At 41.7% G+C, this 22,072-nt stretch overlaps 1 protein-coding gene across 1 annotated transcript in view; it reads left to right on the top strand.

Annotated features, from left to right (window-relative positions):
• Positions 1–22,072, top strand: part of TENM3 (teneurin transmembrane protein 3) — a 569,896-nt gene that overhangs the window by 537,406 nt on the left and 10,418 nt on the right. Inside the window, exons 29-31 of the mRNA XM_067551693.1 lie at positions 6,016–6,191; positions 7,869–8,104; positions 13,395–13,691. Coding sequence (XP_067407794.1) covers positions 6,016–6,191; positions 7,869–8,104; positions 13,395–13,691 — 709 coding nt within the window. The remainder of the gene's footprint in view (positions 1–6,015; positions 6,192–7,868; positions 8,105–13,394; positions 13,692–22,072) is intronic.

The following is a 22,072-nucleotide window of genomic DNA, read 5'->3' as shown; positions in this document are numbered from 1 at the left end:
AATGTTATCATTCATAACCTATCTTTAAAGCAAGGCAACAAATACATAAATGTATTTGAATTGCACATCTTGTTATCTGAGATGTGCCAGAAGCAGTTAGTCTTCCCTTTGAAACTGACATGTTTGCAACAATGAAGAAAAAGAATTGTTGAACTTACAATCATTTTGGTAAGGGAGAAATTCTGCAAGCATGTGTTATATAGAGGCACATTGAAAAACAACATTGGCTATAACCTGACATCAGTTTTTACAGAAAGCTTTACTATAAAGTTGAGTTCTGTGGCCCCATATTTTAGATTGAAATAATATACAGTATAAAACTGAGACAGTTGTGACCAACATAAATATGGTCTGAACTGAGATATGTGCCATATGAGGCACAGGTGAAAGGTATGTTATGCAACTGAGCATGGGACATTGCCACCTGCAACAAGGGTTTCCTAGAAGTTACCACACAGGAATGTGAAAGAGAGTGATGAAAATGTCCTATATAGGCTGGACCCGAAAATGGTATGGGCAGGGATGCAATTAAAACTGAACAAGATGGACATCAGAAGAGAGGATTCTAGCAGTTAGAGATCACAAGGTCAAGAGTCTGAGAAGATGATTATCATTACCACTGAGAGTCTGTCATTGTGGAAAAGAAACCTAGCTGGCAGCAGCATATGATCTTAAGAAGGCCAAGGAGTCAGACTCTTCAGGCCAGTTCTACCTATGGCGTTATTAGTTTGGTCTCACTTCTTGCCTTTTGTGGTCATTGACCAAATGAGGTGATTTTATTAAGGTGAGTGGAACAGAGTTTAGAGAATTTGTGAAAGTCGACAGTGCCTGGTGAGTGAGCTTAACTTTTTTTTTTTTTCCTTGAAAAGTTCACCATGTTTGCCATCCTCATGAGAAATTTGAGAGGTTGGTTGAGTGGCTTTGTTGTAGAACCTGGAGTGCATGAGGAAGATCAGAAAGGCCCAGAGTAGCAGTAGTGAGTCTGTGTTTGTGGGTGGGCACGCAGAAATCAAAGAAGCTCTGAACAGCCAAAGAGAGGGGGATTGCCCTCTAACTTTAGATCCAATGTCTTCAAGGGCAATTTCAGTGTTAGACCACGAGGCAGATAGAATAAAATTCTTAGTCAAAAACTGAAAACCTTGGGTGAGAAAATTCACCTGAACTCACCAACAAATTGTAACAATATTGGATGTAAGAAAAAAAAAAGAAAAACAGCCTTGGAATACTCAGAGTGATGTTGCTGTGTCTAGTGCCCTGATAAGGAAGTAGTCACATTTGACATTATTGGTGGAGATCATGTTTAATAAAATACAGCTATAATGTTTACTTACATGCTATGATACAAAATGAGGGGCCCATACTGCACTCCAGTATGAAATGGAATATATGGTAAACTACAGAAAGGCCAGTCAAAGGCAAATGGAGTATTTGAGAGATTATGGAAATGAAGATTTGACATGGAGAAAAAAGATTTTTGCTCTGTAGTGAATGAATCTGGGAAATGAAATCTGGTAACAGAAGTGAAGGAATCGGGAATGCTGGCAGGAGCGATGGAGTTAAATCACCAAAGAGCCTAGATGTTTTGGAGTGACATAAAAAGTTGGTATTCAGCCTTTGAAAACTAACAGAGCTGCTTCCTCATTCAATGAGATCACAGAGAGCCACAAAGTAATTGCAGCATAGTGTGTTGACATTGAATTATGATGATCGTGCTGTGGTGTTATATTTAGTAATGAAGAAGCTGCATCAGCATTTCTCATCCACCCCTTTCTCCTGGTGTCTGAAAGGGAGGAGTATCCTCTCTGCATCTTTGACTTGCTCTCCTACTTTCTGGGAATAAAGAGCATCTCCCCTCTGTTTTTTCCCACCCATACCAACCTTCCAGGTTGTTCAGAAAGAGCAAGTTGCCCCATTGTTGCTGGGAGAGGGAAGAGTTTTCTGTCTATCTTCTCACATCCTGGCTTTGAAAGACAATGCATCCATATCTCATTCTTTCCATCCTTGCTTTCAGTTCCTGACTACCTGGAGATGGAAAATCTTTCGTTCATTTCCCACACCACCTATGAGTTTGCTCAGCATTTCCTAAACCAGCATGCCTGTATCAAGCAGTCATAGCTTTGAAGTTCCATGTACCTTTTTAAATGACATGTTTCGAGGACATGAATACATGCAATGAGCGAGCTTTTTCTGATTTGGCCTGTCTCCCAATCTAATAATGATAGAATAATGATAATTCTTGGCACATAACATAACACTTTTTATCTACCTGTGAGAGAAGGAAGTATTGTTACTCCTAGTTTATAGCTGAGGAAATGGAGGCAGGGAGAAGAGAAGTGACCTGCCCAAGTTTACACAGACAGTGAGTGGGGTGAATTGGGAATACAATCCCCATATCTTGATTCCAAGTCCCATGCATTAGTTACAAGATTGTCCTTTCCCTGTGTTTACCTTCATTACTTTCTTTTCCCCCTCCACCCTCCATTTGTCTCTGAGTTCCAATTTCTATTGAGGCTCTTTTCCTACCACTAGGTTGTTTAACCTCAGCCTCTCTCCTCTTCTCTGCTAGCCCACATTTTCCCTTCCCTGTATTTTTATGACTTTTCTTTGGTGCAGCCTGCTTACCCTCCAATTTGTGCAACCCTGAATCTGTCTTTCCTCCAAACATTTCCTCATCTACCATCAGGTCCTGACACGTCTTCCCACATAGGTACATTGTGCCCTATGGTTCTCTCATGGAAATGGGATATGCTGCTACACTACAGGATCAGGAGGATAAGAAAGTGTTAGGCCCAAACACAGCTGGTCTGGACTGCTTTCTCATTCCCCCTTCCCACTGTGATCCACTCTGCTGCACTGAGAGGCACAGCAGAGGCAATGAAGCCAGTGATGTGAGCAGTAAGAAAGGAGGACAGCAGTCCTAAGCATCACCACTAGTAGCCAGGAGAGGTAATTGGAGGGGAAACAGTGTTCACTCCCTGCACCAGTGAGGATGACTGACAGCAAGGACAGTGTGACTGTCACTCCAGCTGAGTAAAACTGGGCAGGTGTGGACCGTTAAGGAAGCATTCTTCTTTGCACCCAGTTAACTCTCCCTGGATGTCAGAATAAACAAGAACAGAATGTAAGACCCATGTCAGCCTTACAGAAGTGAAATGTCAACTGCCACTGATGTACAGAACAACCTCAGTGCTTTACACTTAGGAATGTTATATGCAGAGTTATAATCAAGTGATACGTATAAAATCATGATTCTGTAGGTGCAAAGGTCCTTTAAAGAGTGACCTGTGGTTGTAGATAGAGTGAGAGTTATTTGAAATGAGCTCTGCTTCTGGGCTACCGAAGTCAAAGAATGCTAGTAAATAATTCCCAGCAAAACCATTTGAACAAATAACCCCTAAAACATTGTGCTATAAAGCAGAATCTAGAAAAGAATGTTAGAGTATTTACATTCCCATGGGCGATGGAGAGGGAAGATTTTCATGAAAGAAAATTAAGTATATGGCTCTGAAGGATGAGACTGAAGGTTGGATTGGTGTTCTTAACAGATGTCATTTGAACTAAAGCATATGTTTGGCTCATTTTCTTGCATAAACACAATACTGCTCAACCTGCCAAGTCCTAAAGGTAAGACAGAATATATGAAGAAGACACAAAATGAAGGATGCACAATATATTTATCTTGGAAACTTGAAGAAATACTGCCAACTTGAAATATAGTTAATTGTAACGTATGAGTCCACCTCTTGATTATTGTGGTTTTGCAACCTCTTTTCCCTATTTTTTAAAAGTTTTTCTGTCTCCTGTTGCTGTGTGAAAATCGTTCACAAATAGGGGAAATCGACTGAGGTGAAGGGATGAAATTGACAATATGCAGAGTGCTGTCAAATCCAAAAGCAACCAAATTGAAAAACTGAAGTATTATTTTTTCAGTCACTTTAATCCCATGTGGTATTTATGATAGATAAAGCAAATATCTGTGCAAATTGATTTAAGTTGATAGTTTAGAATGATGTGGAAATCATTTATTTAAGGTAGAGAGCATTTTCTGTAATGTCAATGTAATGATTTCTGCTTTCTGAGAGACTGTAGGTACTTTGGGTGTAAACTGTATATGTCCCTTGAATTGAGGGATATTTGAGAGAATGCTAGGGAAAGACCTGAGCTCACCATGAGGAAAGCAGGACACCCTACAGAAACAGAATGTATTTGTTGTTTTCATTAATAATAAAAAATGGGAGGGCCATAAACATCCTCCTATGGAGTGTTGAAAGCTATTGCAGTTCTACCTCTCTGAATGATTTGAATTTGAAGGGTTGAAATCTTTGGGAGTGTAACCAGTGTTGTCTAGTTAGTGCTTTTGGGAGAGCAACTGTTGAGGCATGAATTAATTCAGAAATATAGTATTTATGGTCAGTTAGGGGGACACTGCACCTTTACTCACATATATAGGAAGAATTAAGTGTAAAATGAAACCCATATGCAGCTCTAGCTTAGTCTGACTATTGTCATCAAGATGGCATGAGGACTATTCATCAGTCTTAATGTCCATCTCCTTTTCAACTGATCATGAACCTTCCTGTCTTCATAGAGATTATCTGCTACTTCTCTGTTAAGATCTGCTCTGCCAGCAGCTACGACAGCTATTGAGATCTAGGATTCTTAGTAGGCTATTGAAAAATACTGATGAAAAAGCCATAACTAATTGTTTTGGTAAAATCCTCTTTTAACTTACACTTGTATTATATTTTTTCTCCATGTCATTCCTCTACTGTCTACAGCAGTGGCTCTCAACTTTTCCAGACAAATGTATCCCTTTTGGCAATCTGATTTGTTTTATATACCCACAAATTTCACCTCACTTAAAAACTGCTTGCTTACAAAATCAGACATAAAAATATAAGTGTCACAGTACACTATTACTGAAAATTGCTTACTTTCTCATTTTTACCATATAATTATAAAATAAATCAATTGGAATATAAATATTGTACTTACATTTCAGTGCATAGATTATAGAGCAGTATAAACAAATCATTGTCTGCATGAAATTTTAGTTTGTACTGACTTTGCTAATGCTTTTTATTTAGCCTGTTGTAAAACTAGACAAATATTTAGATGAGCTGATGTACCCTCTGGAAGACCTCTACATACCCTCACGGGGTACATGTACCCCTGGCTCAGAACCACTTGTCTACAGTATTGGGCATGTCACTCAGTGAAATATAATTAACATAAGAATGGGAAAAGGCACATTTCAGAAACCACATGTTTATTTCCATTATAGATGTTTTATATACATATTTATCGTAAAGAAATACATGTGGAGCAGGAAAATAGAGTATTTTATATATGATTTAATGTAATACAGCCATTTTCATTGTTGTCCATGGTCCACAGACTCTCACTAGCCTCATATGCTGGCTATCCTCATTTCTGGCTAAGTTTCAGAAAGACAGCTAAAAATACATTAAATACTTTTCTAATATTACTTTTCTTTGTAATACAAGAGTTGTTAAGCAGTGAGAAACAGGAGGGCAGGTCAGATGCACAATTGTGGATGGGTGGGGAAATGGACCATGAGACAATCTCTTTTAAGATATGGTCCATGCTATGAAAAATTCCGGGAACTCCTGATATAAATATAACATTGAAATAAATCTACTGTGGTAATAGAAAGTGAGTGCTGAATGCAAAGGAATTACACCGCCAAATATATTTCCTTTGAAACAGCAAATTTAGATGTGCAACATGATTTTGCTTCCATTTCAAAGAATAATATGCAGAGCTGGAGATCCATCTGTTTGCTCTTGCTATCACCATTGAGGCTCCTGTATGTTAAACAGGCTTTTGACTACTTCAAAGTATGTTTGAATTCTTCACTGTGCATATAGCATGCACAGAAAGCAAACATTCCTTACAATATCAGCAGCTGATATTTCCGTTTATTTTATTTGTAAGTGAAAACAATTTGTTCATGCTATTTATCATTTTATTTTGCACCGTGTTTTATTTTAGCTATGACAGTGAGGGTCGTCTCACAAATGTTACATTTCCAACTGGAGTGGTCACTAACCTTCATGGGGAAATGGAAAGGGCCATTACAGTGGACATTGAATCATCTAGCAGAGAGGAAGATGTCAGCATCACTTCAAACTTATCATCAGTTGATTCTTTCTATACCATGGTTCAAGGTACTGTAAACAAAATAAACACCACAGGTACTTATCAGATACTAAAATGCAAACCTGTTTTTTTTCCCAGTGCATAATGTATTCAGATCATCTGCCTAAATGGATACATTAGCACAGCAGATGTTAGGGAAAATATTGAAGTTCTAAGGATGTTAGAGGAAGGGAGTAGATATGAGGATGTAATTAACTCTACTTCATTATCTAACCAACAATCTCTTGGTTTTGGAAACAAACTTTGGGATCAGGCATAGAGAATACCTAGTCTACCAGTAAGTAATGATGGAACACCACAGAAAGGGAGAAAAATAGGGAAAGAATTAGTTAAAAAATGATTTGTCATTGGATCTAAGATTTAAGATAGTGTGTGAAGCTACAGCAGCACGTTCTAGCAGCAGTCACAGTGTACTTGGTATTATGCAAATAAAATTATAATGATACAGTAAAGAATATATTTTATGACAGTCTAAAAGTATTACTCTTTGAAAGTGTGATTTTCCAAAGTGCCTAAGTAACTTTGAGCACAGGTCCCATTGCAAGTCAAATGGATTTGTGCTCCTTAGTCACTTAGAATTAGATTCACAAAGGGACTTGCCTAAAGATTGGATTTAGGCACCACTGATATTCGCAAAACCACTGCTCAGCTGCAGCCTAACTCTGTAGGTGCCTAAAGTCCCCTAAGCATCTAAGTTTCTGCTGCTGGTCTTGCGCAAAGCTGTCCAAGTCCTGATATTGCTGAGCCAGTTGGTGCACTAACTCATCCCTAAGTCCCAGCAGGATTCTCAAACGAGGCATTCTTCTGCCTGTCTCCTTGCCGCTGGGCCCAGTCTAGTAGTGTGCTCTGAGCATCCCTGTCCCCTCACAAGAGGGAGACAGAGTGAGAGTGTATCCCAGAATACCCAGTGGCCCTGTGGTTAGGGCACTCCCCAGGATGTGGAAGAGGTAGGTTCATGTCCCTGCTGCAAAGAATATTTAATTATTTATACCAAGAGGAACAGCTTCAAAAGGAAAAACTGAGGAAGGCCTACCCCAGAATACCCAAGTCCGGTGTTAGGGCACCGCACTTACCTAGCATATGGAAGACCTGGCTTCAAGTCAGGCGGAGAGGGGAGTCAAACCTGTATCTCCCACATCCCTGGTGAGTGACCTAACCACAGGGCTATTGGCTATAAGAATTGGGGGAAGAATGTGTGTCTCTGGCTTAGGTGCTTCCTGATTGGAGGAAAGCAACTCCTTGTAGCCTATCTATTAGATGCTTAATTGCTCTGTGGATCTAGGCCTTAAACCTCTCCCCTTTTCTCTGTATTTCAGTGGTGGTTAGCTCATCTTGCATCCCGCTCAGCTTGCTGGCTTCCATTAATCCCTTTCTTAGGCACCTAACTCTCCACTTGTAATGCCTGGGGTGTCTGGGGCTGTAGTTCCACTGGGGGGGCGGAGGGCCTAGGAGTTAGGCGCAGAGCATTGTAATGCTTAAGTTCCCTTTGTGAATATAGCCCTTAGATACTTTTAAAAACATCACCCCGCATGTTTAATTATTTCAGTCAAGTAAATATCAGTAATAAAGTCAAGACTTTATGTACTTACATTGCTTATGTAAATGTATGAAAAAATCCAAATTTTAACCCATGTAGGTTGTTGACCCATGTAGGTTCATGTTTTTATACTTTGTTTCATTTTCAGATCAGTTAAGGAACAGCTACCAGATTGGTTATGATGGCTCCCTCAGAATTATCTATGCCAGTGGCATGGATTCACACTATCAGACCGAACCGCACGTTCTAGCTGGCACAGCCAATCCAACAGTAGCAAAAAGAAACATGACTCTCCCAGGAGAGAATGGACAGAACTTAGTAGAATGGAGATTCCGAAAAGAACAAGCCCAGGGAAAGGTCAACGTGTTTGGCCGAAAGCTACGGGTGAGTAAATGTTAAGTATGTATGATATCGACTGCTTTTGGTGTTCATGAATGGTAACATAGGCATGATTCAATGGGAATTGCGATTCCACAGCCACAGAATATGTACTGTATATAGTCCCACAATAGAGCTGAAAGTAGCCATGCTTACTACTTTACCTATTGGGTAGAGTTTTTCTTTTTTTAATGGCTCTTGTCTTTTCCATGGGCTCTATAACTTCGTTGAATTTAGCATCTAATATCGTGAAATGAGTCAACATTAATTATTATTTGCATTACCAAGTCATGGACTAGGATCCCATTGTGCTAGGTCCTGTGGACATAGAGAGCAAAAAATGGCCCTTATCCCAAAAAGCTTACAATCTAAGTATAAGAAAAGAAACAGATGGATACAGACAGATGGGGGGAGTACAAGGAAAGAATGAGACAGTATTGGTCAGCAGGTAGGCTGTGGTCTCAGCACACCAACAGCCAAACTGTTGGCAAGTTTTTTGTAGCAGTCACACAAAAGAGATTTTTGAGGAAGGATTTGAAGGTAGATAATGAGATAGCTATGCAGATACTTATGGGGAGTGCCTTCCAAATGTGAAGGTAGCATAGGAGAAGCACGGAGGTGCTTATATGAAAATTTAACAAGGGCTGGCATCATGGGTGATTGGAGGTGAGCAATAGCAAAAGAAAGCTAGGCCATGAAAGGCTTTGAATAGCACCATCTCATGTTTGATGTGTTAGACAAGGGGGGAGGGGACTTAATGGAAGGATACAAAGAGAGAGGTCATATGGTCATACGGTCAAGTGATGGTGCAGCAGCATTCTGAATGGACCTGAGTGGGGCAAGAATGCATTTGTCCAGGCCTGAGAGAAGAATGTTGCAGTAATTGAGGTGTGAGATGATGAGAGCTCGGATGAAAGATTTGCTGCGTGGATGGATAGGAAAGGCCATCTTTTAGAGATGTTATGCAGAAAGAATCTGCATAATTTAGACATCACCTGAATGTGGGGACTGAGAGAGAGAAAAGTCTGAGATGAAGATGATCCCCTGGTTACAGGCCTGAGTGACAGGCAGAATGGTATTGTCCATTGTGATGTAGAAAGGAGATAATAGGGAGGACTTGGTGGTGGGGAGAGATTAGGAGGTTTGTTTTAGCCATGTTAATCTTAAATTGATGTCTAGACATTCACAAGGAGATGTCAGAGATACAGGCAGAGATTTTAGTTTGGATAGAAGGAGACATGGGTCTGGAGTAGAGAGGTAGATCTGTGGGTCATCATGATAGAGAAGCCAGTTGAATTTGAATCTTGATAACATCACAGATTCCTTTATTTGAAGATAACTTAGTATATTTTGTAACACTTCATGCCATTACACTAGTGCAATCCTAGGATCTTGGTCTTTTTAAAAAATACTGAAAGTTGCAGCAATATATAGTTCTGTAACTTAGTCTCTAAATCATGACTTGAGGACTTCAGCCAGAAGTTAGGGATCTATTTCAGGAGTGGGTAGGTGAGGTTCTATGGCCTGCAGTGTGCAGGGAGTCAGACTAGATAGTCACGATGGTCCCTTAAAATCTCTGAGTCGATGAGTTTAAGAAAAGTCTTAATTTTGTTTCCCAAAATGATCCTGTAACATGTGCCTTTTACCATCTTGTTAGGTTTTTTTCTCCTTATCATACAGCAGGCAAAATGTATGTTGCAGGCAAACTATGATTTACGACAGCCATTTGGTAAAGACAACATAGATTAAGCACTCAGAATTGGGTTGCCAGGAGACCTCCTCAAGACCACAATAGAGATCTGAATTATTATTGGAACTGCACCTAATTCTTTTAAATAGATCTTGGTAGTTCATCAAATAAAGGTGAATGACTTCAGACTGCTCCTCTTAACCAGTGATAGTAATATCCCATTTAAAAATTTTCTTTAGGGACTAAGAAAAAAAGGAAAAACACCTTTGCATCTCCTATTCCTCCTCACCTCTTCTTCAATGTAGCTTTCATCTCCACTGCCCCCCCACCAATGATTTGGCTTCTCTGGTTCATAGCCAGTTCATTGTGCAACAAAGTAGACTAGCAGACCCTACTGAATCACATGTGAAATCTTCTTGGAGGCCTGGAGGATAGAATTATATTTATAGGGTTCTCTTGCCCAAAGGCCTCTGGACATCTAAGACAATATAACTTAAACTTGGCTTGATGCCAAAAAATGTAATATGGCGAAATAAATTACAGAATCAGCAAAACCGAAATCCTCATTAGTCCATCTCTCAGAAGTGGAGTGATATTCTTCAGACTTCCTCGCTCTGGTGCAAAGGGGAGGGGAGAAGATCTGCAAGCTATTACAGCCTTGCAGAGGTTATGGAGATATGGAGAGGAAGTTGAGGGAAAGGCAGATGTGGGGGAGAGATTTGTCAAAATAGGGAACAAACAGAGTAAGAGATTAGAAATTAAGATAAAATAATAATAATTAAAGAGCAAATACCTTTGGGGGAAATAGTGCAGGAGGAGAAAAGTAAGAAGCTGGTGAGAGAAAAATGCCCTGAAGAGAAAGGAAACAAAAAAAGCCCTAGAGAAAAAAGTTGAAATCTTTTTTTAAAATTTGTTTGTGTGAACACACAGTATGCAAAGGCTGATGTACAGTATGCATAAGAATGGAGATATGAGAACAAGAAAAGGAAGAACAAAAAACAGGCACTCAACTTTTCTCTACTAATATATCAATAACAGTTTCCTGCAAAGACAAAAGATGTATGCAAAGACAGTGACAAAGTGTATTGCTGATATACGAGCTAGTGCATATTGCACTTTCATTGTATTATACTTGCAGTAGATAACACTACAAGATGCTTTTTATCTACTAGTTTTCAAATCTATCCATAATCCCAAAATAATTTACAATCTGTGCCATATATAGAATGCATTGGGATCTTCCAGTTATGTACATAATTGTGGACTATTGATAAATTTCTCCTGTTTTATTGAGAATTCCAAAGAACAAAATAAAGAGTAGGGAAAAGAAAAAAAAAGGGAAAGACAAAGGTGAATAGAAGGGTGCCTGGGGAAGGCTAACAAATGGAAGACCAAGAGATAAAGAGCATTGCTTACAGAAAAGCTAATTCTGGCAAATCACCTGATCCAAAAAGGAGGAAAATCGAATAAAAAAACCTACTTGAAAATAAAAACAACAAAAGCCCTCAATCAGTGGAAGTGGGACAGATGGGAGTGTGCCATATTTAGATTTAAACTGGTTTTAGAATCAATTTGGATCTACCTTAAAAAGTTAGATCAACCCAGGTACGTCGCTCAAGGATGTAAAAAATCCACATCTCTGAGCAACCTAGGTAAACCGAACTAACCCCTGGTATAGACAGCTCTAGGTCGATGGAAGAATTCTTCTTTCGACCTAGCTACCATCTCTTGGAGAGGCGGATTGCCTGTGCTGGTGAGAGAACCCCTTCCATTGGTATAGGGAGTGTCTACACGGAAGCGTTACATGAGTACGCCACTGTAGTGTTTCAAGTGTAGACAAGCCCTCAGAACACTTACTTGTGAAAGTATATCTATGGAATATTAGATAGCTCATTGGGTGTATTAAATAACAATTCTGCATCTGTGTTTGTCTGATACAAGACAATTTACATGGAAACAAGATTTTTGTTCAGAGGGTGAGAACAAAGATCCTGTTTTTATGCCACTGATCCCACAAAAATAAGTTAGCAGAAATAGAGAAAGATATGATACATAAGCAGATCTGAGTCTCTGGAAAATGTTTGGATTTTTTTTTAAACTTCTCTGTAATCCATCAGCAGCTCTTTAATACTCATTAGCCCAAAAATGAAGATCTAATTTACATGCATCTTTTTGAAGCACATTAGCTGAAGGATAAAATTCAAAATGATTACATTTTCACTCATGTGCACTCTTGAAAAAGAAATATATTCCTGTAATTTCTTGATCAGCATATTCTCTTGCTCCTTTCCAAATGTTGGACTATCTCTCTTCACCCCTTACTCATAGTCCTCTCTTCTCCTGCATGTGTCAATTTAAAAAGGGGATCTTTAAAACTGTTTTATACAAATTACCATCTTGCCCCTTTTTCCCATTTATTATCATTTTGCCGTGCTGAATATTTATCTTGGTTATCCATGATTCATTCTCACACGGAATACTCAAAAAGGAAATAACACATATGAAGGGGGTTGAGAGATGAGAAGCAAAAAATGTTATAGACTGGATTAAAAAAGAATGGGATAGTTTAGAGTAGAAAGGAGGTAAATAAGATGGGATATGCCAGAGGTATATAAAGTATGAATAGTAAAGAAAAAGAAAATCAGACATTTATTATATTCGCCTTCTCTCATAATACAAAAACAAGGAGACAATCAATGAAGCTGAAAGGCAGTACATTTAAAAATTTAAAAAATGGATGCTATGTATAATTAATTTATAGAATTCATTGTTATCACGGGCTTCAACAAAGGGTTTTGTATATGTACAAAGAGAAGTTCCATAGTTAGAATGGAAAGGTTGTTTGTTTGTTTTTATTAAAAACATCATGCTTCAGGACATAATCCAACCTTTAGTAGATCCCTGGGTTAGAATAAACTTCCTCTGTGGACATGTTATTTCATTATTATCCACTAAGGGTTTCTTGCATCTTCCTTGGAGGCATCTTGTACTAGATGCTGTCATAGACAGGATACTGGACTAAATATTGCGATTCTAATACAGTGTGGCAATCTCTATGTGCTTAAGTTTAAATCTAACTTCAAAACCTTAACTTTTACTAGTTGTTTTGGTAGTGCTCACAGTAAAGGGTAAGGGCTGAGTTCTTGTTCACTTTTTAAGTGTCAGTGATTAATGTTAATCGACCATGAAGTTATTTGTCATATGTTTCACCAAATCATTTACTAACTTTTTAGTCATTGCCCCACATTTTTTGTACTGCTTATCTAAAAGCAGGGGTATGTGCTTTATAAGTGGCACCAATTATTATACAAGTTGTCAATGCATATACTTTAGTTTTTTGTTAACTGTTGACTAAACCTTAAATAATTTAATTGAAAAGATTTTGAACAAATGCCAGTCTGTCTCTCTACTTAATGAAACCTTTTAAAATAGCAGTTAATCTAAAGCCTTGCACTTATAGCAAGAAGTTGCTAAATTAATTTACTGACACAGGGAATCAATCATTATAAATGGTGTTTAAACAATAGCTGGTACTCTGAGGAAGTAATAGGTGGCTGGTATTTGAACAACATGATTTATTTTGTCATCTTGTTTGTTTTATAAAAGGTTAATGGCAGAAACCTCCTTTCAGTCGACTTTGATCGAACCACAAAGACAGAAAAGATCTATGATGACCACCGTAAATTTCTGCTGAGGATTGCCTACGACACATCAGGGCATCCAACCCTCTGGCTGCCAAGCAGCAAGCTGATGGCTGTCAATGTTACCTATTCATCTACAGGTCAAATCGGCAGCATTCAGCGTGGAACCACTAGTGAAAAAGTAGACTATGATGGGCAGGGAAGAATTGTATCTAGAGTATTTGCAGATGGAAAAACATGGAGTTACACCTATCTGGAAAAGGTAAAGAACACTAAAACTTTAACAAATGCTTTGTTCTAACAACATTGCTTAGAGCACATTGAAAACTATGCAGCACGTCAGCCATGTGCAAAGAAAATACACAGCAGAACCAAATTTTATTTGCAGTTTTATGTCTCCATATGTGATTCACATGGGTACTGGGGTGATTAATGTTTCTGCATTAAACATGCAGTCTAGCCTTCGTTAACTTCTAGTAACTGATGCTTATTTAAATTATTTAGGCCATATAATGAACAAATGGCATATCTGTCTTACCTGCTTTCTTAATACATAAAATAATATACAGGAATTAATTAGATCTTGATAACTTAAGTCACTGGTAAATTGTTTATGTACAACTTGTATGTTATGTTTTATGACACAGAAAAGAGTTCTTATTTCATTATGGTTAAAGCTGCCATTTCATACTTTGTTCATATTGTAGCACAGAATCAAAGAAATAATAGCGAACTCATGAGTCTTTTTTCATATATTAGCATCATAGAAACATGGCTTTCCTTCCTAATACTGTGTCTGCATATCCCCATTGTAAGACCTCGTGCTCTGCCATGTAATAGCAGAACCCATTTAGTACCCTTATTTCCAGACTGCTATAATGGAGCAGCAATCACATAATACTCTTCCCGTCCCCGTCCCGTCCCGTCCCGTCCCCCCAGCCTAATTGTTTTGATATAGATCTAGTAAGTCCTGGCTGTGCACACAGTTCTTCTTCAAGTGCTTGCTCACGTTGATTCCATTCTAGTGTGTGCGCACCCATGTGCACAGCTACTGGAATTTTTTTCCCTTAGCAGTATCTATAGGGCCAGTTCTGGCGCCCTCTGGAGCCTCGCACTCCTGCCGCAATATATGACAGGCTGCCGAGCCTGTGCCCCCTCAGTTCCTTCTTTCCACCCATGACGGTTACTGGAATCCCTTCTCTCTTGCTGTTGCAAGTGCTCAGTGTTTTTTCCTTAGTTGTTATAGTATAGTTTTTCTTTCTGTTATCTGTATATAGTTAATAGTTATAGTACTAGTAGTCCCATTAGGGACCTTCGTCCAGGAGAGGGGAGTTCCCTGGGCTTCAAACCTAGTTCTACCTGTAATAAGCCTTCCCACTTAACGACTCCCACAACAGCCGCTTAAAGAACCAGGGGGAAATGCATATGAAGGACAAGTGCAGGATTTGCAAGGACTTCAGGCCAAGAATTTAAAAAGATAGAGAGATCCGACTGAAAGCCCTGCTTATGGAGGCATCACTGAAGCCGGCCTCAGAGCTTCACCGTTCCAACTCGGTACTGAGCACATTGGCTTTGGTGCAGAGCACACCACCAGCATCGGGCCCTTCTCAACGCCGCTCCTCTTCCCCATCTCCGAAGAAGCGACAGAAGAACAGCGCTTGGATGGGGTCGCTCCCATCCCCACAACGAAGAAGAACAAGAAAACGGGGCTGGGCACAGGATTTTTGTCAGGCCAGCTGCCTTCATTGGGACAAGAAGAACTGGATTCTCCATCCAGGGCACTGAGCCCAATGATACAGCCACTCCCGACTCTGGGGAGTGGAAGGGGTCCCTCCAACTGGTGGTACCATCAACACTGGAGGCATTTCAAGCAGCTAAAGATTTGATGGCCCTCCTATTACCTCCCACCTCTAGACACCCCTCAGCACCGGAGAAGGGGAAGGCACCGATGTCAAAAGGGAAACCTGCGATGGAACCTCCACAATGGCCACAGCGCCACTCCATATTACTGTGGCCCTGCTCACCACCGAAGAGTAGGTCCCCCCCTTCACGGCACTGATCCCCGAGGTCATACTCTCGGTCCCCCGCATCAAGACGCTTGCCTCCATCTCAGCGACACCGATCGCAGTCTCCCTGGTACCAATCCACCAGTCCCCAGTGACACGGCATCGAGCATGAGACTCCTGGCATCAGTTTCCGATGTCTTGTTCCCCAGCACTGCGTCACTCATCATGCATCAGCACTTGCCGGAATGCCACCAGTCCTGGGGCTCCTGGCACCAGTCCCCTTCTCCATGGCACCGCTCACCAGTACTGCATTGTAGCCAAGTGGAGGCACTGTCAGCTCTTCCTTGGTCTCCAGGAAAGGAAACCTACTACTCAGGCTCTGAAGGGGAACCTAGCCCCTGAACCAGCCAACATCAGCTCCCAAAGACACAATCGTTCGGTGCTGGCCCTTCAACGTTGGGTTGACCCCAGGGACAATGGCCTGTCCAATGGTCAGGCTGGAACCCATGGGGGTTCCCCATAGGACCAGGACCTGATTCCTACTGGTCATCGGAAAACACTCTGCAGTACTGGTGACCCCAGAAGAGGCTCAGGATTCGGTGTCAGATCAGGACACAGAACCTCAGGAGAGGGCAAGCACATCAGCCCCCTTGTAGGTAGCGGAGATCCCACCTGCTACCCCCTGGCACTGCCATCATTCTCTTCATTCCCTGATGAGGCAGTCACCAACACAGGGTCCTCAATCCCACTGGACAACTTCCGAGATCACCAAGAGCTCCTCAAGAGGGTGGCCTCCAACCATGGTTTAGAGACAGAGGGGCACAAGGAAACCACAGACAATCTCTTCGATGTGCTGGTAGCTGCGACGCTGGCCCAGGACGCGCTATTGGTACATGAAGGGGGTCAAGGCCCTGTGTCAAACACCATCTTCCCTACCACCAACATCAAAGAGGGCCGAAAAGAAATACTATGTCCTGGCTAAGGGGTTTGAGTATCTCTTTACACACCCACCCCTGTGATCCCTAGTGATGGCTGCCACCAGTGAGAGGGACAGGTAGGGTCAGGCAAGTTTGACCCCAAAAAATTAAGACTCCAAAAAAGCTGGACTTGTTTGGAAGGAAGATTTATTCTATGGCCAGCCTTCAGTTTAGAATCACCAACCATCAGGCATTGCTGAGAAGGTATAATATAATAGTATATAATAATAATATAACAACAACATTTGGGACTCCCTGGGAAAGTTGAGAGATATTGCCACAGAAGCATGCACAGGACTTTGCAGTCATCTTGGAAGAGGGCAAGGCGGTGGCTAGAGCTGCCCTTCAGACAGCATTGGATGCAGCAGATTCGGCAGTAAGATCTATGGTCTCCGCTGTTTCCATGTGCAGGTGTTCATGGCTACCGTCATGGGGTTTATCTCAGAAGGTGCAGCAATCTATTCAGGACCTCGCCTTTGATGGCAATGCACTTTTCTCGGCTCAGACTGATGCTAGGCTCCATGGGTTAAAAGATTCTAGAGCTATCATGTGTTCGCTAGGCCTTTACACACCACAGGCTTCAGGAAGGCAATTTCGCCCTCCACAGCAGCAGCCTACATTTCAGGACCCTCCTCGCTTCAGCATCTATAGGAGAAAAGATAAGGACAAGGGTTTTAAACACCGTTGCCCTACCCTGACCTCTTCCACTTCTCACCCATGGCCCTTTCAACACCCAAGTGGGCAACATCAGCCATTTTGAGCATGCACCTGGCAGTGTTCCAGCCTCTTCCTAGGATCCACCTCCCCATTTATTCCTGAACTGCCTCTCGCCCTTCCTCTCTGGATGGACCTAGATTATGTTGGACAGTTAGGTCCTCAACATCATTTCAGCGGGCTACACCCTGTAGTTTTCCTCGCCTCTCCCCATCCTGCTTCAGGGACCCCTCTCATGAGCAATTTCTCATTCAGAAAGTAGAAACCTTTATGAAGGTGGGGGCCATAAAGGAAGTTCCTTCAGACATGCAAAGGAAAGGATTTTACTCCCGTTACTTCCTCATCTCCAAGACAAAAGGGGGCTTCAGACCCATCCTAGACTTGTGATGTCTCAACAGATATCCAGGAGACTGGTATGCTGCCCTTGACTTAAAAGATGCATATTTCCACATCACAATTTTCCCCAGCCACAGGCGATTCCTCGGGTTCATGGGGGGTCATTTCCACTATCAGTTTACAGCACTGCCCTTTGGCCTTTCTCCTGCCCCAAGGGTATTCATGAAGCATATGGCAGTGGTGGCCGCATACCTGAGACGTCAGAGAGTGCAGATTTACCCTTACTGGCAAATCAAGGATAAGTCCCAGTCTCAGGTCCAGCACAGCCTAAATCTAATAAGGTCCACTTGTTGCCTCCTGTTGCTAATGGTAAACAAGCAAAAATCGACGTTATTTCTGGTTCAGCAAATAGAGTTCATTGGAGCGGTCCTCGACTCCACCCAAGCCAAAGCCTTCCTCCCAGAGCTTTAATTCCGAGCCATGTCAGATCTCATCAGGCACATCCAAACCTTTCCCCTCACACCAGCCCATACTTGCCTCAAGCTACTGGGATATATGGTGGCTTGCATGTACATGGTATACCATGCACACTTAAGGTTCAGGTTAAGGTTAGCCTCGATGTATAGCCCGAGCAGGCACAGTTTGGACCGTGTGGTCATGTTACCCCTGCACATTGTCATCCCTGAGCTGGTGGTCCGACCCACAGTCAATGATGCACGGTATGCCCTTCAAAGGGTTAGTTACCTCAGTTACCCTAACCACATCAGCCACACCATTCACCTACACATTCTACTAATGTAATATATGTCATCATGTGCCAGCAATGCCCCTCTGTCATGTACATTGGCCAAACTGGACTGTCATTATGCAAAAGAATAAATGGACACAAATCAAACATAAAAAATGGTAACATCCATAAGCCAGTAGGAGAGCATTTAAATCTCCCAGGACACTCTGTAGCTGACTTGAAAGTTGCCATACTTCAACAAAAAAACTTCAAAAACAGACTTCAACGAGAAACTGCAGAGCTAGAACTCATATGCAAACTTGACACAATCAGACTGGGTCTGAATAGAGACTTGGAATGGTTATCTCATTACAAGAAGTAATTGTCACTGTTCACACATTCTCACCTTCTAATCAATGGTTGTGAATAGGCCTCATCTACCCTAATTGTATTGACTTTATCACTTGCCCTCCCCATTGTTATGTTTCTCACCCTTGGATGTATATATAGCTCCTATCTGTGGTTTCTACTTCATGCATCTGACCAAGTGGGTTGCAGCCCACGAAAGCTTATGCCTGCAGAAATGTGTTAGTCTTTAAGGTGCTATAGGACTCTCATTGTTTCAGTTACCCTAGTGTCCAATGCCTCAGACCTGGGATGGGGTGCACACATTGGCAACAATCTCAGCGCCCAAGGGATCTGGTCGCAAGAAGAATATGACCTCTACATAAACGTCAGGGAGCTCATGACAATATGTCTGGCCTGCAAGGTATTCTTCCCCTGTATGGAGGGCAGAATAGTCTAGGTTCTGACGGACAATACCACTGTGATCTTCTACTTCAACAGGCAGAGAGGAACTCGCTCATTGGGCCTATATCAAGAGGCTGTGTGTTAATGGAACTTGGCCATTTGAAACAATATTCATATCATGGCATGTCATCTCACCAGGACCAGGAACGCCATAGCAGACCTCCTCAGCAAGTCCTTCTTACCTCGCCACAAGTGGTTACTCCATCCAGATGTGGCCAACATGACCTTCCAAAAGTGGGGGGTCTCCCCAAGTGGACCTCTTTGCATCAGAAGTGCAATCAGTTCTGCTCGATCCACAGGCTCGACAAGGGCTCACAGTCCAATGCCTTCCTTCTTTCGTGGACAAGGACACTCATGTACGCCATCCCGCCAACACCGCTGATCCACAAGGTCCTGTTGAAGATCAAGAGACAAGGTGGATGTGAGCCTAATAGCTCCCGTGTAGCCGCCTCAGCACTGGTTCAGCACATTGCTGGAGCTGTCAACCATCCCCCTCCCCCATCAGCCCACTCCCCCCAGAGCTACCACATTGGCCCAACCTCCTGTCCTAGAACCACAGCTAGATCCTACACCTGGACTTAGTATCCTTGCACCTGACGGCCTGGAGGCTGAGTGGGTGAACAAAGACAAAAAAGCATGCTTATCTCAGGTCCAGCAAGTCAGGATGGGCGGTAAAAAAACATCCACTAGAGTGATGTATCTGGCCATATGGAAAAGATTCAGTTGCTTGGCATCAAGCCATAAAATCGTGCCTCTCCAAGTGTCAGTCCAGTCTATACTAGACCACTTGTTGCACTTTAAAACCCAGGGTCTAGCTATCTCATCGCTAAAGGTCCACCTGGCAGCCATCTCAGCTTTTCACCCTCCGATCCAAGGGAAATCAGTTTTCTCCAACTACATGACAGCTAGGTTCTTTAAGGGCCTAGAGAGGCTTTATCCTCAAATTCAGGACCCATCACCTCCCTGGGATTTGAACCTAGTTCTACCAAGGCTTACGGCCCCACCCTTCGAACCTCTAGCTACCTGCCCCTTACTGCTCCTCTCCTAGAAAGTGGCCTTCTTGGTAGTAATTATCTTAGCACAAAGGGTTTCTGAGATTAGAGCACTCACGTCAGAGCCACCGTACACAATGTTTTATAAGGACAAGGTCCAGCTATGGCCAAACCCTGCCTTTCTACCCAAGGTGGTGTCTCAGTTTCACAATAACCAAACACAGTCCTCCCAGTGTTCTTTCCAAAACCACATCGATCTAAGAAGGAACATAGATGGCACACCCTTGATGTCAGGTGGGCCTTGACCTTCTACATTGAAAGGATAAAACCCCTCCGTAAGATCACACAGCTCTTTGTTGTGGTGGCAGAAAGGATTTCCTCCCACAGGATCTCCTCATGGATAACCTCCTGTATCAGATTCTGTTATGAGCAGGCAAATGTACCTCCACTAGAGATTGTCACAGCCCATTCAACAAGAAAGCAGGGGTCTTCGACGGCCTTCTTAGTACAAGTATTGATCCAAGACATCTGTAGGACTGCTTCCACACCTTCACATCCCATTATGCCATCATCCAGCAGGCTAAGGATGATGCCAGCTTCAGCAGAACAGCGTTGCGAGCGTGACATCCGTGAACTCCGAGCCCACCTCCAAGGATACTGCTTGAGTCACCTGGAATGGAATCGTCGTGAGCAAGCACTCAAAGAAGAAAAGACAGTTACTTAGCTTTTGTAACTGTTGTTCTTTGAGATGTGCTTCTCATGTCAATTCCATGACCCGCCCTCCATCCCTGCCGTCAAAGTTGACAGCAAGAAGAAACTGAGGAAGCACAGGGCTGGCAGCATCTCATATACCACAAGATGAGAGCAGGGCTCCAGAGGGCACAAGAAACAGCCCTACAGACACTGCTAAGGGAAATAACTCCAGTAGCCACATGGGTGTGCACACTCTAGAATGGAATGGAGAGGAGCAACACATCTCGAAGAACAACAGTTACAGAAGGTTAGTAATCGTCTTTTTTCACACTGTGGTTCTGTGTAGGTAATATATTCAAAGAACAAAGTTACTACAATAAGTAACTTCTCTTTTCCATTGTTGGCAGTTTTGTGTTAGGTATATTGCTGTATGGAACATATAATTTTAAAAGTGTATTGCTCAATATGAAAAAAAAAATGAAGTTGCTATTCAAGGTATGAAGCTCGTACTGTGGGATTTTGCTTTATCCATCTTTCAGTAAAATTCATATTGAATAGATATTTTCAGCTAGCAGGAATACCCACTGGTTGTAACTATAGTCATATACCATATTTATGGGTAAGAAAAGGTTGTCTTGGCTACTTGATTTCAAAATCATGCATTGTTTACATGAGAAGACATATAATAATGCCAGTTTTTTAAACTAAAATCATTAAAAGGGCAGTATTAAAACTGGAGGGAAACTGGAACACAGATGCTCTCAGGATCCACTGCTCCAGCTCTGCTCTGGGACAGAGCCTCTCTTTTGATATTGCTCTGCCTATGAGCTTAAGTTCTGTCTGGTAAATAATTCTGTATGTTGTTATTATGCAGCATGTCTCTAGGTGTGCTATAAATGTACTTGGCACTGTATAAATATAGAAGTCAAGGTTCCTGTCTGAAGAGCTAATAGTCTAATTATTTTTCCATTGAAGTTATTATGCAGCAAATATTGTTCGCTAACAATTATGGACATGATTTAATCAAGGCCAATGATTCATACTATCCAGGCATCAGAAAAATGTCATTGACTGACAGAATAATTGTGTCAGTATTTAGCTGCACTTGATATAAATAATCAAACAATTGCTATTCCCGTGTCATAAATACATATAGAACAAGAACAATAATGTTCAGGGATCTTCAGGCTAGTAAAATTCTTCTGCATTATCACTCCTTATGGGGGAGAAATTGCATCTCCCATATGTTGTTCCCTTCTTGAGTTATTGGCTTGCAGACAGTTCCTCTTCTGCCTGTATTAAACATGCCTTATCCAAATCCATTGACAATCTGCTGTTTGGCTGGGAGTGCTTGATAAAAGAATGACACAGTCATAATAAGTAGCACA

This window comes from Emydura macquarii, unplaced genomic scaffold (assembly GCF_026122565.2).
Source record: "Emydura macquarii macquarii isolate MOO-44397 ecotype Brisbane River unplaced genomic scaffold, CSIRO-AGI_Emac_v2 contig_1363, whole genome shotgun sequence".
Lineage (NCBI taxonomy): Eukaryota > Metazoa > Chordata > Testudines > Chelidae > Emydura > Emydura macquarii.
The sequence above is the reverse complement of the archived record's forward strand: the minus strand, read 5'-3'. Positions and strand labels throughout refer to the sequence as shown.